General features: G+C 39.1%; 1 protein-coding gene across 1 annotated transcript in view; it reads left to right on the top strand.

Moving 5' to 3' along the window:
- TTC9 (tetratricopeptide repeat domain 9) overlaps positions 1-16,686 on the top strand; it is a 46,265-nt gene extending 29,579 nt beyond the window's left edge. Inside the window, exons 2-3 of the mRNA XM_070734435.1 lie at positions 4,368-4,550; positions 15,816-16,686. Of these exons, the coding sequence (XP_070590536.1) occupies positions 4,368-4,550; positions 15,816-15,895 (263 nt within the window). The 3' untranslated portion in view covers positions 15,896-16,686. The remainder of the gene's footprint in view (positions 1-4,367; positions 4,551-15,815) is intronic.
- The last annotated feature ends 831 nt before the right edge of the window (positions 16,687-17,517 follow it).

Below are 17,517 nucleotides of genomic sequence, written 5' to 3'. Positions count from 1 at the left end.
TGAATCTGGCTTCCCTATCGACTTTACTTGTCAGAATGTTGCAAAAGGGGATCATGTGACTCCAGGGCTCTGCAACCATCAGAAATGTGAGTAGGTTGTCAATCATCTGAATGTAAATCACGTGACCATGGGGATGCTGCAACGGTTGTAAATATGAAAAAATGATCATAAGTAATTTTTTTAAAAATGCCGTTGTAATTTCTTTTTTTTAAAACGTTTTATTTATTGTTTTTGGCACATAAGGAAAAACATCTATTTACAGATCATTGCCCATTTTTTGATATACAATTATAATTTGTCTTTACTTCTGTAATAAAAGAAAGGAAGAAAAATGGGAAACTTACTTCAATCCAAAAAGAAAGATATTAAAATAGAAAAAAGTTGTGAGCATATACATATATTTACAGTAAGGCAATTTCCGTTGTAATTTCAAACAATCACTAAACAGCCTGTTGTCAGTCAAGGGTTATCTGTGCATGGGTAGCTATATCAGTAAGGGCAATTTTTTTTTTGCTCGGTGGCAAAAGGGTGCACGTGCGCATGATAGCGCACCCATAACGCAGTGCCCTCCTCCCGTGCATGCACGCTACAGCCCCTCGCATTGACCCCACACACACAGTTGTCACTGAAATCTCCGGACTTCCGGTAAGTCCCCTGAAGCCTGAGGAGGGTGAAAAACAGCTCAGCGATCCAACCAGAAGTTCGTTTGTGAACATCTGCTAGGCCCGTTGCTCCATTTTTAACCATCATACAGGCTCGGGAGGCTTTCCTGAAGCCTTGGGGAAGCTGAAAATGACCTCACCCCACCCCCCGGAAAGCTGAAAATCAACTGGCCCCTGCACATAAGCATGCTGGAGCTGACTTAGGACAATGCCTCACATGTCCTCAGATATGACTCCGCGTGCTGCAGTTTTGCCATCAGGGAGCTATATGAACCTGGAAGCTGTTGTGGTTGGCTCTGGCCCGGCTCCTGCCCCAGGGAATGGGGAGGTGGATGCAGGGGAAACTTCAACATGTCACAGGCCTGTGTTATTGCCGACAGAATCAGTTCAGAGTTTAGTTTCCTCGGACGAAGAAGGTGGGAGTGACTCGGCAGAGGAGGGCTTGGCACACAGCCCCGGGCAGTCAATCTCCCTTATCTTCCATTGATTCAGATGATGACATTTTGGACCCACGCAAGTGCAGAATTATGCGTAGAAGAGACCAAGTAAGAACATATTACAGGAGATAAGAGAGGCCACCTGTGTGTGGGGGGGGGGGGGGCTCCAGTAATTAGGGCTGCTGCTATAAATAGCAGCATGTGGGTTTGGCCATTGTGGAAGAGTATCTGTTGCAGTTTCATCAGGAATCTTGTGTGCTGGACTTTGTTGCTTTTTCACGCCTTTGAAACCAAAGCAGAGCAATGTTTGTGTGTGTCTCCCTTCGTTGGAAGAAGAAGGGGTGTGAAGTGTCTCCACAGCTGCTGGCTAAGTACTTAATGACTGCTTAGGGGACATTGTACAGACTACCGGTTGTTTTGGGAAGAGTGCTCTTTGCAATACAAAAAGAGTGCTTAATTTATTTTGACTTGTGATATAGAACATTGTTTTGAATTTTCAAACGTGTGTGTGTCTGAAATTTGTATCCTTGAATTTTTGGGAGGCTCCTATCAGAGAGCCCGGCAGAACAGAAGCAAAGGTGGAAAATGACAGTCTGATCTTCGGATAACCATTTCTTGGCAAGTCTCTCTTTGGATTGGGTCGACCCTGCTGACTGCTACTGCTCTCTCTTTGCAAGGAAGGGGAGACATTCAGAACCCAGCCTTTGTGCTTTTAAGATATATTGTTTTGAATGGAAATGTCAGTCCCCAGATTTTTATTTTTGGGGGATATCATTGGCGAGGCCTCATTAGTCAAGAAGGAGAATTTAATCCTTTACCACTCCGTAGCCGTCCTTATGAAAATTTGCCGCTTTAGGCTGCTGTCCGTGCTGGGAACAAATCCCCATTAGAGCTCTTTGTGATGTGTGACAAATTTCCGTCACATCTGTCAAGTGCCTGTAGAATCAGGCTATGGCTCTTTGTTGTTCAAAACAGAACTCAGGTGACCCCGGGCCAACGATTGAAAAGATTTTGCCGCAGCATTCAGGCACTTTCTTTCTTTTATGTGTCACACCCTTTTCCCAATCCCCCACCCCCATCCGAAATTACCATCTGTAAGCAGCAGCCACTTTCACTTGCTGCCAAACAGCATCAGCCCCTAAAATTATGCCTTTCTTTCATGACAGAGTCAATACTTATTTCCATGAACGCTCACAATAACACACCATCACCACCACCAGCTACGGGATGATATCCAGTGAACGTCCTTTGTATCTGTAACTCATGAAATCAACCAGAACTTGAATTCAGGCTAACTCGTGCAACTGGTTTATTTGTTTGTTGGTTTGTTTGTTTGATAGGCCGCTTTTCTCCTTGTGGGCTTGGGGCAGCTTACAGAATGAATATAATATAACAATAAAAATAGTTAATAAGCAATCAAAAAAAGTTAAAAACAATAAAAATCCTCAATATAAAACAGTCAATCATCTCTCATTCACACTACTGGGTGGAGCGGGAAATATTGCTCAGAGCCCCAGGCCTGCTGGCATAGGTATGTTTTCAACGCCTTTCGAAAGGCAAGGAGAGTGGGGACGGTATGAACTTCCAGGGGGAGTTGGTTCCAAAGGACTGGGGCCACAACAGAGAAGGCCCTTCCCCGTGGACTTGCTAGTTGACATTATTTGGCCGATGGAGAAGGCCAACTCTATGTGACCTAACTAGTCACTGGGATATTTGAGGCAGAAATATATGAGTTTTAATGGGGATATTTATTACCTATAAAGCCCAACATGACTTAGGATCAGATTACTTACTGGACTGTCTTCTGCCTCACCGATTAGATCACACAGAGTCGGCTTTCTCCAGGTCCCGCCAGCCAAGCAATGCCAGCTGGCGGGACCATGGGGAAGAGCCTTCTCTGTTGCGGCCCCAATCCTCAGTAACCAAATCCCCCCGCCTTTCGAAAGGCCTTGAAAACACACTTATGCTGGCAGGCCTGGAGCCATTGAGCGGTAGTTTCCGCTCTGGCTAATAGTATGAATAATGATTGTATGCCTTATATGTATCATCAGTGATGATTGTATGCTGTATATATTGGGTTTTAACTTTTCTACTTGTTCTTATGCTATGTATTGGGTTATTTTAATTTTGTAATCATTTTATTGTTGTAAACTGCCCTGAGTCTGCTAGGAGAAGGGTGGCCTATAAATTTGATAAATAAATAAATGAAGGAAGGATGGATGGATGGACGGACGGACGGATGGACGGATGTATCCCTCAGTGACAAAGGGGCTATGATACCATGCAGCAATGGGTTGCTCCCAGTTCACCCTGTTTCTGAGAACTGGTAGCACCAGCAGCAGGAGGCTCCGCCCACCCACCCGGGATGCTTCGGTGCATGCGCAGAAGTGTTGTGCATGCTCAAAACAGTAGCCACGGGTTTTAGAACCCACTACTGGTCCCATAGTTTTCCCAAATATTTTTTAAATAAGTAAGTCTCAGGCCTTCATTTGTAGTGTAAAAAGGATAAAGAAGATATACGGAACAATCCAAAGCACTATGTAGCTGTTTTATAAATTTTACAGGGAGGTAAAGTTGGGCATACAAATGTTACCTATCGACTTTTCTTTTTCTGTACATATGCATAACTTCTGTATGAACAAGAGTCTTATTCCCATCTTGTGTGGCGAAAGGGAAAGGGAAAGAGATTGTTGCGAATGGCTTTGTGCAAGTGGAAGTGTTGTTGAGTTAAATGTATGCAATTTAAAGATAAAATATTATTTGGTATTATACATGATTTTAGGTTAAGTAGGTTTGCAGGTGAAGTATTCATATTTACATTTTCATATACAGTATTTATGTTTTCATAACATTCTTTTTCTTTAGATTAATATCATTTAAGCTGCTCCAAATAAACCAGCATTGTATGTATATGCTTTGTATATGTGTGTATTGTTTTATCATACAGTTTGAATCCATTTGCCTGTCTGTACAAAGTATTGTTCTTGGTGCATAGGGAATTCCTGGCTCATTTGTAAAACAAACAAACAAGTGGATACCATCCATCCATGCCACCTTTATGTCAATTCCTAATTGCAGTATAGACAATTTCTGCTGAGATTAGAGTGTGGAAAATGGGATCTGATGCTCAGCTAAATGAAATGGATTTTCTAAGTTGTCTCCTTTTTATCCATCTCCACATCCTTTCCTTTGTTGGTCTTGAAAGAATAGTTCTCTAAAATAGACTGACACCATACAGTAGTAGTTGCTGTTCCTTTTTCTCTTGTAGCCTGCCTACTTCAAGCTGAGCTGGTGAATTATGAGCGGGTCAAAGAATATTGCCTGAAAGTACTGAAGAAAGAAGGGGAGAATTTCAAGGCACTCTACCGGTCAGGAGTAGCATTCTATCACCTTGGAGACTACAACAAGGCCCTTTACTACTTGAAAGAAGCAAGGTCTCGACAGCCAACAGGTACTAGCAAGTGATCATCCGCTGTTTCTCTATTCTCATCAGCATTGTTTGCCTCTCCTTTTTAAAAATGTAATTTGCTCAGAACCAATTTCCTTGTTTCACTCTGGTCATCTTTTTCTGCTCCTCTTTTCACACTTGAAATCCATAGAACTATATAAGAAAAGTGTGATTGCTTAGAACTGCAATCCAGCATCATATTTTTGATTGCTGTGAATGCTCACAATAGTAATCATAAATATGATGCAGGGAAATATAGGATTGCAGTACAGAAAAATTAGGGGGAACTATTCCATTGAGCCACAATTCTTGAAGTAATACATGAATCTCAGAAACAAAAACGTGGACTTAAGTATTTGCATTTGGGAGCTGCTCATTTTTTAAAAAAGCAAGACTCATTAGTTTGTGTCCCCTATTCTAATTCCCAAAAAAATTCTGCTAGTTATCAGCTCAGATCTATGCAAAAAGTTATCCTTCTCCTAGCAAAACATTGGGTATTCAGGAAGAGGGAAGGAGAAATAATAGGACTATTAGTAAAAAAAAGAGTATAAAGGCAGGTGGAAAGGGAGAAAGAGAGACAAATTGACCTCAGATGCTGTCAGAGTGTGGTTTCTGACAGAGTATCATTGCGGAATATATACTGCTCAAAATAATAAAGGGAACACTCAAATAACACATCCTAGATCTGAATGAATTCTCATTGAATACTTTGTTCTGTACAAAGTTGAATGTGCACAACAGCATGTAAAATTGATTGTCAATCAGTGTTGCTTCCTAAGTGGACAGTTTGAGTGCACAGAAGTTTGATTTACTTAGAGTCATATTGTGTTGTTTAAGTGTTCCCTTTATTTATTTTTTGAGCAGTGTAGTTCAGAACCAAGAAAATGCCTTCTTTGTCCATTATTTAAAGCACTTTTGGGCTGGTTACTTGAGAACTGAAACACTGAAAATGGTGCAAAGAAATATATGCATGTGCTTATACATGTGTGTGTGTGTACGTTCACATTTTGAAAAATGGCCCAGCCATTAAATTTCCATCAAAGTATTCATTTACTTTCAAAAGAATTAACTTTAGGTAATCCTCTGGGGGGGAAAGGGGATTACTTGGGAAGTGGGTGCCAAGGTTGCTCTCTTGCTTGCCCTTATTATTAATGTGCGAAGGCCCTTCCTTGAAGTCAGTCTGAACTGATCACTTAAATCTTGATGGATTGTTGCGGGTAGATGTTTTTGGCATTCCAAAACAAAACATGTCTTATGTCTGTTTTGAAAGACACGGAGCAGGAGTGATCAAGCAGTCATTCTTTTTCCTATTCCCCTCACTTTGATCAATACACCGTTGTGTCTACTGTGGGGGAGCATTGGAATTCTACTCATTTGTCAAATGGGAGTCAAGGGCACGACACAGAGAAACACAAGAGTCTAGCTCATAAGTTCCAAAACTAGGTGAATATTTATTTATTGATTGATTGATTGATTGATTGATTGATTGGATTTGTATGCCGCCCCTCTCCGCAGACTTGGGGCGGCTAACAACAGTAGCAAAATAGCATATAACAATAATCCAATACTAAAAACAGTTAAAAACCCATTATTATAAAAACCAATCATACATACAGACATACCATGCATAAAGTTGTAAAGGCCTAGGGGGAAAGTGTATCTCAATTCCCCCATGCCTGGCAGCAGAGGTGGGTTTTAAGCAGCTTACGAAAGGCAAGGAGGGTGGGGGCAATTCTAATCTCTGGGGGGAGTTGGTTCCAGAGGGCTGGGGCCACCACAGAGAGGGCTCTTCCCCTGGGCCCCGCCAAGCGACATTGTTTGGTTGACGGGACCTGGAGAAAACCCATGCTGTGGAACCTAACTGGTCGCTGGGATTCGTGCAGCAGAAGGTGGTCCCTGAGGTAATCTGGTCCGGTGCCATAAAGGGCTTTATAGGTCATAACCATACAAATCCAATAAATAAATAAATAACCAACACTTTGAATTGTGACCGGAAACTGATCGGCAACCAATGCAGACTGCGGAGTGTTGGTGTAACATGGGCATATTTGGGAAAGCCCATGATTGCTCTTGCAGCTGCATTCTGCCTGATCTGAAGTTTCCGAACACTTTTCAAAGGTAGCCCCATGTAGAGAGCGTTACAGTAGTCGAGCCTCGAGGTGAATAAAGAGAGATTTGAACAGATTTTTTTTTTAAAAAAAACATTTTACCTCATTCCAGCATCTCGCATTAAAGATTGTGCAGGATTACTTTGCTGCATTATCTAAAAACCTATTAGTAGTGATGTGCATTTGAAGGATGCCAATCATTTATTGGGACGAAGATTTGAATGTCAGATTTCACTCAGATTTCTTCCATATTTTAGCAGATTCTCGCGGCTGTCAAAATGGCATCAACAAAGAGTTAGCTAATGAGCTGGGAACTATTTGCTCAGAAGGCTCCGTGGGCTGGAACTAATATAAAGCTAAGGTCAAGGTCTTCTCTAGCAAAAGATGTGTACAAACAAACCAGTCTCTGTCACTCATAAGGCAAGCTGGACATTTGCTCTGCATTGTCCTCTTCATATCCCACAAGACATTCTCCTTCCATCTGTCATGCTTGGCTTGATGCTGCCTGAAGCGCATTTCGTTCATCTCAGACAGCTGCGTAGCCTGTATTTGCTCTGCCAATATGTTTATGTACCCTTTCAGTCAGCCTGGTTAGATTAGAGGCTGTCATATCTACTCTGCATCTTACTTAACTACAGGAAATATCTGACTACTTCCAAATGAAAATTAATTAGAAGGGAGTATCAAGTTATTTTCATTTGCCGCTGCCCTCCCTTCCCTAGCTCCAAGGAAACTTCAGGAAGCCACTAGTGTTATTTCATATTTGTCCATCGTTTACATTTACACATTTCATGCTTGATTTCATCTGGAGAAAATGTTTCTTAAATGGTAGAGAAGAGGGGGATTTTTCGATCTAAAACTGCTACCCAAGAAGATGGGAGAGGTCATTTTAAGTCTCTTGACCTTTTACTCGCTGTTAGATACATATCAGAAGATTCCATAAGACTCAAGTTTGATGAAAAGCATTTAGTGGATTATGTGGAGGGAGAAGATTAGATCCAAAGGTCCCTAAAGGTGATTAAAGTTTGAGACTACTCAAATACAATTCACCCCAAATCCATTCATTCTCACAGGAGTGCAAAGCGCTCCATTGAATTCAAAGCACAATCTTTGCAAGAGTTTGCTGCACTGTCACTCACTCAGCTATAACTTTTTGGAACTCAATACCTGCTCTAAATATGTGTGTGTGTGTGTGTGTGTGTGTGTGTGTGTGCGTAAGAGAGAGAGAGTCAGCTCTTTAAAGTTGATCAGATCAGGTAATAGGTTCCAAAGATGACTAGCACTATATTTTATTTTAATAGGTTACACTAACAGAATAATGTGGAACAATCTGTTTTCCCTTCCCTCCTTCTTATACCCCAGGGAGTCAGGGAGGCGATTATCTGAGTCTCCTGTTAATGCTTTCTGTTTCCTAGATTCGGTGCATATTTTTCCATATGGGTTTTTTTTTTGTAGTATCTCTAAATAAGTTTTTCCAAGGTTATCTCCAAGGACACTCTACACTAAGACATCTGCCAAACTATATTGATCTTTTCTCTGACTTGAGCTCACCTGGGTGAATTGTTGAAATCCATTTCTGACAAGCTGATCTGTGACCTGTAACCTGCCCATTATTGTAGCTTGTGCTTCCAAAGTGGTATTTATGAGTTTGAGTTTGCTTGCTTTTTAAAATCAATTTCTATGTTTTGAGAACAGAGTGGTACAATCAAATAAAATCATATTGGGAAGCTGATACAAAACGGAACCTCAAAGTATTACATATTTTATGTAATTTATGATACCTACCCTACTTTATCACCACCCTCCTTTGTCTACACCCGTGCTTATGAAATAATGGCATAGGAAGGGGGAGAGACTACATACTTGTGGTAGATAAGAATTTGATGGGTTTAGTAAGAGTACATTAGTACAACCCAGTGGAAGCTCACTTCACTGAGTAAGCAGGAATGCATTTTAGAGATGAATCTTGTGTTCTAAAAGCCTGCTGCTGGTGAAGCATTTTATTTGTTTCTTTGTTTATTTATTTATTTGATTTGATTTGACTTCTATGCTGCCCAATCCCGAAGGACTCAGGGCGGCTCACAACAATATAAAATTACAATAACCTGCTGTTAGATACATATACCTCTTTTATACCTCTTTAATTCTGTGCCAAGAGCTTACAGTACAGAAAACTAACCTGCCTGAACTGCATTCTACCATTGCCCCCTAACCTCAATCAGAAAAAAAGTAGAGAAGAATGTGAGATAATTGAGCCATTCTTTTATTGGAAGAGGAAGTCTGTAGTAGGGCAGGAACCCTTTGAGAAGTGATGGGCCAGACACATGATGTGATTAAGAAAAATGTTGCCTTGAAAATTTTGTGAGGATCCTTCTGTCCAGGCAAGTTCAGCCTTGCTATTATAAAATACCAATCATTCCCCCCCTCAAGCAAAGGAAACAAGAGTTGGCTTGACCCTCATCCTTATGTCTGTTGGGGTGGGTCTTCTTTTTCACGAATGATCGATATGGAACTTTCCAGAGGACAAGCAGACAAATGTCAGTTCTACAGAGCTTAAAATATAATACTTGGAAAAAAGCACAGAAAATGGAATCTATGAAAATATAAATAGGGCACTATCTCATATGGCTTCACCTGTAGACACTGAGGCTTGCTTACATGCAGCTGCATCAAGGCATGAGAAGCAGGTGTGCTGAAAGCTTTAAAAAAAACAAGGCTTGAGGAAAGATTTGAAGGCAGAGGGAAAATGGTATCATGGAATCCTGCAAGGCAATTCAAAGCATGTAGAGGAGGAAGGAGAAAAGATGTAGTGTTATGAAATTTAAGCAATTATACAGTACATTTTGAACTTCACAAATGTTTATTCTTTATTGGCATCCTCTTTTAAGAAAAAATGCAAAAGACTTTCACAAGGCCCTGAAAAATATTTAGGTGAGCTTCCTGATAAGCATAGTCTAATTATAGTGATGATTATAGTGATGATTATACTGGGTTTGCAGTGAAATATAAATAGTGTAGGGCATGATAATTGCACTGGGTTTGCAGTGAAAATATAATTAGAAATAAATAGTCAGAAAGTCAGACAGGAAGTTGGTTGGTGTTTCTAATCTTCATGATGCATGAAATGATTGAAAAAGTCCAATATTTTGTCTGCTCTCCCCAAACCTTTGAGATGCAGTGATTTAGAGAAAGTAGACTGCAATTGCCACTGGAAAAGTTGCTGTTAATTTTGGACTGCTTAACGAATGGAAGCAACATGAAGATTACTGAAAAACATGTCTATCATGTATGTTCTCCCCACAAGAAATTGCTTGTCTTTCATGATTTTCATGATTTTCAATAAGAGTTTTGAAAGGGAAGAGTTCATCTGCATATAAAGCTAATGTCAGCTCTTATCCATGTTAAAATATTGTACCACATCATATGGAGAACATCCTCATTCCTGCCAATTTATGGATCTATAGTTTAAGTGTCCAGAAGCTCCCTAGGCCAGAGTATGGTGCCCATGAACACGCCCATTTGTCTGCCTCACCAGACTTTTTATTTTTTTTAAAAAAAAATTTATTTAAATTCTTTAAAAACATAACAAAAAAATAAACCAACATACATTTACAAAATACAAAAAGAAAACGAAGAAAAAGAGAAAAACATAACAAAACAAAAACAACATCACCATAACAAATACTAAAGATCTTTATTTCCATATACCTATTACATCTATTTCATACCAATATTATTATAACAATTAAAAAAAATAAGCAAATGAATTGTTCTTGTCATAGTTTAATTTAAACTTTCTTTCCTTCTCTTGAACCAATCATAAAAAGAGTTCCAAATTTTATAGTAAACGGAGTCTTCCTTATTATTTAATTTAAGAGTTAATGCGTCTGCTTCTGTGCAATCCATAATTTTTTTACGGATCAGCGAGTCATCTGGCAAGTTAGGTTGCTTCCAGCATTGGGCTATCGCTATTCTAGTAGCCGTCAATATATGTATAATTAAATAATATTTATCTTTATGTGTTTTCTGATCTATAATTCCTAAGAGGAATGCTTCGGGTCTTCTATTTATTTTAATTTTTTAGTATATCCATTATCCATTTTTGTATCTTAATCCAAAATTCCTTTATCTTTGGGCAGGTCCACCAGATATGATAGTAAGTCCCCATGTGTTCCTTGCATCTCCAGTATACATCTGAGCTAATCTCGCCGCGGGGAGGTGCCATCTATAGTACATTTGTATAAGTTTTCTCTGTATGCCGCTGATTTTGTTAGTTTATAATTTTTGGACCAAATTAGGTTGCTTCCAGCATTGGGCTATCGCTATTCTAGTAGCCGTCAATATATGTATATATTCCAACTATGGATATTATGTTTAACTATTAAAATAATAAAAAGAACTTGATAAAATAATTCTGGGACAAAAGGAAAAAATGATCTCCAAAATCTATAAATACTTATCTAAATTTACACTATAACCAAAATTTCTATTCCAACTATGGATATTATTTTTAACTATAAAAATAATAAAAAGAACTTGATAAAATAATTCTGGGACAAAAGGAAAAATGATCTCCAAAATCTATAAATATTTACTGAACTATAAAATGGAGGATTATATACTCACCATATTTTTAATTAAATGTAAACAGGAAGTAGTTTTACAAAGCAAAGTCCAGCTTGGGTTCCAGAAAGGTTTAGGGGGAATGATAGAGAATTGCTTGGATGGCTATTCTATTACGTGGCACTTGTGTGACTGACTAATATGACTATGCCTCCTATAGCAACAATATTATGAACAGGTTGGTTTCCTATGGCAACAATCCTATGATGGCAACCATGACATGTTCTCAAATTGTCCAGGGAGCCTTTGGCACTAACAGATGACCTATCCCTGATCTATGTAATCAGATGTTACAGACAGCAGACAGATGTGATTGTGAAATCAAGAAGAAATAACATCTGGGCAAATATTTGTCCCAGCAACCCCCTACTCAAACATTTGAAAAATAGGGAAGACTTTAGATAGATAAGTTTCACAGCATGTGGTCACAATGAGGACTGTAATAGAGTGATTATAACCCACCTGTCAATAAATAACAGATTTGCAATAAAAAAAGATATGTAATATCTTCCCTCCCTCCCTCTGGAGAGCAGTACAGCTTGAAATTGTGGTGGTTGCTGGCATTAGTTAGATTCACCGTTGCCATGCAACATCTGACATTATATTTTTTTGGCTTCTCAGTGCACATCACTGGATCAGCAAAGTCTCCTGAGCTGTCATACACCCTCAAAGACATTTTTATAGGTTTTTTTAAACAAATGAAAGTATCACACAATATGCTAAAGAATGTGAAAGAAATAAAAGCCACCGTTTGAAATGCTTTGTTTTAATACACCAGATGAATAGATTCACCCATCAAAAATTGAACAGTAGAGCTTAAAGCAATGGCTGAATCCAACCCACTGTCAAAACTCTGATATTCTTAATCATGCTAAGCCACAAACATTTTAACTATAATTGGATGAAATTAATTCCAATGGCTGGCAACATCAAGTTAAGCCAAACTCAAACAATGGATGGCATAACGCATTGACCCGGTGGGTGGGTAGATGCAGAGTTACGTTTCCAGTTGGAGTTTTAAGAAAATCATGTTAATGTGCAAAACGAAATAAAAACAAGAACACTTATGACACATTTGTTAGTGCAATTGTCTAGGGAAAAAAGAGGTAACGCTGGCAAAAATGGTTTCAATGAAGAATACCTTACCTAGGGTATCAATAACCAAAGCCAAGAATCTGCAATAAAAATTGTTTGAGGCTTTTTTTTTTTGCTACAAAATGTTATTTCTTTGATTAAATCTTATTTTATCTCCAGATGTTGAAAAGAATGCATTTGAGAAATTATTCATATGCACAAATGTATCCATAGGTCATTGGGCCCATTCCTTCTGTGCTGACAAAAAAGGACATACTCTCTACTTGGCATTTTATATCCCTTTGTCATATCCCTTCTCCATCATTTTAGAAATTCATCTTCTTGGTTCTGTGATCTTCAGGATGTGTGATTTTTTTTAATCCCTCTTTGTTCACTGGGCATATATTCAAGTTTTCATATCTTGCCAAGGCAAGGGGGAGATTCAAGAATTATACACATTACAAGGTTCCAACATTGTCTTAACAGCAAAGTGCCATAGCTAATGTATATTTTGAAGGTTCTATGACTGGTATGATGCACAATATATAAACTAGCTGCATTTCTGTTTTTCAGCTTCACTTTCTTAAAGCAAGTAGTAAAAGTGTCATGAAGGGAACTGATAAAACAACTTCCTAGCTGCTCTTCAAATTATAAATATTTCATTATTTATTGAATATATCTTTCAATCTTCCTGACCAGTCCAAGGATGAATTATGACATCATGTAAAAAGAGCAGACAATGTAATAGGAAATTGTTTCTACATTTATTTATTTGTTTATTCATTCATTCAATTTTTTATGCCGCCCTTCTCCTTAGGCTCAGGGCGGCTTGCAACATGTTAGCAATAGCACTTTTTAACAGAGCCAGCACATTGCCCCTCAATCCGAAACCTCATTTTACCCACCTTGGAGGGATAGAAGGTTGAGTCAACCTTGAGCTGGTGATGAGATTTGAACTGCTGACCTACAGATCAATACATCAAAAGAGAAACAGGATACCGTATTTTTCAAAGTACAAGATGTACCCTTCCCCCTGCCCCCCGAAAAAAGGGGGTGGAAATGTCAGTGCCAATACAGCCATTTTTGGCCTCCTGAAGCCCCGCCCCTGTATCCATTTTTTCCTTGTTTTTTTTTTAAAATGGAGTGTGTAGAGGGTTTGGAAGGCCTGAAGCGTGCTCCTGAGGCTGGGGGCAGGAAAGAACACTCACGCTTTTGTGAAAAAAACAGGCAAAAACAGGATTGCTTTTTTGCAAAAACAGGCATTTTTGCTTTCCCCCAGCCACCCGGAACTCTATGTAGGCCTCTCAAACCCTCTGCCCATCCCATTATTGCAAAGAATTGTGTGAAAAATGAGTTGTTTTTTGCAAAAACAGGGGCGTTATTGCGTCCCCCCAGCTCCCAGGAGCTCTTTGTAGGCCTCTCAAATCCTCTCCCTACCCTAAACGGGTCTGTTTTTACAAAAAATGGGATGCACATTGGGAGGCCTGTAGAATATTCCTGGGGGCTGGGAGAAGGCAAAATGGCCCCATTTTTTGCACAAGAAAGTTTGGGAGTCTTGCAGAGTTTTTCTGGGGCCGAGGAGGACAAAAACTTTTTTTCTTACTTACCTCTTTGAAATCTTGGTGCATCTTGTACACTGGTGCATCTTATAGTCTGAAAAATATGGTACTTTTAACAAAAAGGGATATTCATAGTTGAATGTATAGACTACGTACCTTTTTTCTCAGGTAAGGAGGGGCAACCTATAGAGCTCATGATTCCACTCAGAGGAAACTTCCACCATTCTTTCTTGCTATCCATGATGAAGACTATTGGGTGTTGCAATTGAAAGAAAATATTTTGAGACTGAGAGTGTCCCTAATTTTCAGTTTTACGTCTTTGATCACGTAGTACTGAACTTTCTAACTGTGAACTGTTTTATGGATGCTCTTTACTTACATACTCTTGAAAACTGAATTAATCTTTGTCTCTCACACTCATTTTTTATTGTGATTTTTTTTCTACGCATTAGCTATTACCTGTAGAGTGTTAGATTTCATTATTTCCAAGACTATGAATTTTCTCATGCCTGAATGCAGTAATCAAGACATTTCTGTATTTTTGCTGTATACATATTCAAGGAGATTGACACTACAATGTTATGGTAGGATTTAAATATCTGCATAATTTTCATATGTACCCTGCCAATGTAGACCAAGGGTAGGTGATATCAGGAATTGGATCATCAACAAAGATCTGGTGCCCCACAACCCAAGAGTCCCATATATAAGACCACACATTTTCCTCTTGCAGAAAAAGTTAGGGGCACCACAGAGGAAATGGGTTGTCACTATTACTCCATTGAAATGTATGTTTTGCAGAGAGAATGTTCTAATATTCATTGTTTCCAAGAGAGAAAGCCTCTGTCTGAAATCCTGGAGAGCCATTCCTAATACAGTGGTATCTCTACTTACAAACTTAATTCATTCCGTGACCATGTTCTTAAGTAGAAAAATTTGTAAGAAGAAGCAATTTTTTCCCATAGGAATCAATGTAAAATCAAATAATGTGTGTGATTGGGGAAACCACAGGAGGGTGGAGGCCCTGTTTCCTCCCAGGAAATTCCTAGAGAGGCCCCACAGAGGCTTCTTCCCAACTTTTCCAGACCTATTTCCTCCCAGGAGATTCCTAGAGAGGCCCCACAGAGGCGTCTTCCCACCTTTTCCGGCCCTATTTCCTCCCAGGAGATTCCTAGAGAGGCCCCATGGAGGCTTCTCCCTGCCTTTTCCGGTTACAGTTTTGGTTCTTGAGAAAAAATCTTGGACACCCGGTTCTTATTTAAAAATATTCGTAAGTAGAGGCATTTGTAGGAGAGGTACCACTGTATAGACAATGTCAGGCTAGCTCTCTATGTTTGAGGAAGCCATGCTCAAGTTCCAACTAGATCAAATAAAGAATCCACCTGGCCTAACATAAGCTCATCAGGTAGTTTCAGGAAGGCAACATTCCAACAGCTAGCTTCTTGTCATCACTAATACCCTCTGACAGAAACCTATATTTTGAGCTGGTCTCCATTGTCCCATTGACATTTAAAGTCACATTATGACCTTTGAAAAATATAAAGTACAGTCATCATGGTTATTTCATACATGTTGCATGTGTAGGCAATACAGGTTGGAGATACATTGTGGAGATGAATAAATGAGGCTATGCTAATTGGAAAACAAGGACACAATACATACCTAACATACTAATGTCATCATATAGTTAGTCTAGTTTGAGCTTAGCATAGTATTTTGACTTAGTATTTGAGGTCTACGGTAGAAAAACGAGCCACATTCTCAAGTTGATGGTTGGATCTATCCTAAAATAGCCTTTCCTTATTTCATTAGCAGTTGACAATATGATCTAGAAATATGGTGGTTGTGGATTTCAAGAAGAAAGTTGTGCTAAGTAGATGTGTTTCAATTATTTTTCCCTGCAGATACCAATGTCGTACGGTACATCCAGTTGACAGAAATGAAGCTTAGCAGATGTTCCCAGAGGGAAAAAGAAACATTGTAAGAAGAAACCCAGTTTTGTGGGCCTGAATGGACACGTCCTCCCCTAAATGATCACCGGGTGAATTGTCCTTCCCATTGGCTTCACATTAGATTGACAAGTTTTCTCTCCTCTCCTGATGTTACTTTTGATCTAAGAAGAGATCCTGGATCTAGCTTTGGCTCTTCGCTGGTTTAGTGATAACATTCTAGTCCTCCTAGCACAATTGCTCTGGGAATTTGGATGAAGAGAGCAATAGAAAAGGATTAACTTTGCCTTGTGCTTATATTCTGCTACTTATGTCACAGCAGCCTTCCAGAGGTCCTCCTTTTCTCTTCAAATACGAAGACAATAGCTAATGAAGAAATATATATATATATAATGAAACTCCCTTGTAGTACATTTTACGTAGTACAGAATGTTCAGCGAAGTTGAGAGTTTGGGCATGGGGTAGTATCTAAATGAGAATGTGAAAAATGCTGTTCTATATGGGGATGAAAACTGGAACAATTACTTAATATCAAATATATGTTGTGAACAGGCAACAACCCCACATATTATTTCCTAGAAGGCATGGCTGGGCTCTAATACATAAAGGGGAAGCATGATTTTCTAATTAGTTTTCAGATTATAGAAATTGAAGCACTGAATTATGGGCTTGCCACCATCTTAATCTACACCTTAAACTTTTCTGTGCCTCAGTTTTTCCATCTGTATAGAGGGAACAAAGATGTCTCCCTACCTCACAGGGGGTGTTGTGAGAATTTGTTAACTAATATTTGTACAGTGCTAAATTATATTACTGGTTCACTGGACTAAGCTTGCAATTCTTATATGTTGTCTTGATACTTTCTTACTTGTTTTTATTCATTGTTTTTAAATCACGGCTGCACAAAGGTCAGGCTATAACCCCACAAATCAAAACAATCATCGCTTTATCAACTACAAGCAAAACAGACAGCAATGTCCAATGCTAGTGGGAATTTTAGGGCATGATTTGTTCAAACGCCAGAAACTCAGTTTTAGCTTCTATGATTTGATTTAATTGGATTTGTATGCCGACCCTCTCCGAGGACTCAGGGCGGCTCACAAAAAAACAAGAAACAACAATAATAATCCAATTAATACATTAAAAAACAATCTTAAAATTCTAATTAAAAAACTATCACTATCATTCATTCAACAGTCAAACTAAAGCATTCATTGGTCAGGAGGGAAGATCCAAGGAACCCCAAGTCTGGCTGCAAAGATGAGTTTTTAAACTCTTTCGGAAGATGAGGAGGGTGGGGGCAGTACGAATCTCCAGGGGGAGCTGATTCCAGAGGGCCGGCCCCCCCCACAGAAAAGGCTCTTCCCCTAGGTCCCGCCAGCCGACATTGTTTGGTCGATGGGACCCTAAGGAGATCAATTCTGTGTGGCAGAAGGCGGTCTCGGAGATTTATTTATTTATTTATTCATTAATTCATTTATTAGATTTGTATGCCGCCCCTCTCTGTAGACTCGGGGTGGCTAACAACAATAATAAGACAATATAAACAAATCTAATATTTAAGTTTAAGTTAAATTAAGAAACCCTAATTTGAGAAACCAATTATACATACAGACATACCAAGCATAAATTTTATAAGCCTAGGGGGAAGGGAATA

Source organism: Erythrolamprus reginae, chromosome 1 (genome assembly GCF_031021105.1).
Source record: "Erythrolamprus reginae isolate rEryReg1 chromosome 1, rEryReg1.hap1, whole genome shotgun sequence".
Classification (NCBI taxonomy): domain Eukaryota; kingdom Metazoa; phylum Chordata; class Lepidosauria; order Squamata; family Dipsadidae; genus Erythrolamprus; species Erythrolamprus reginae.
The sequence above is the reverse complement of the archived record's forward strand: the minus strand, read 5'-3'. Positions and strand labels throughout refer to the sequence as shown.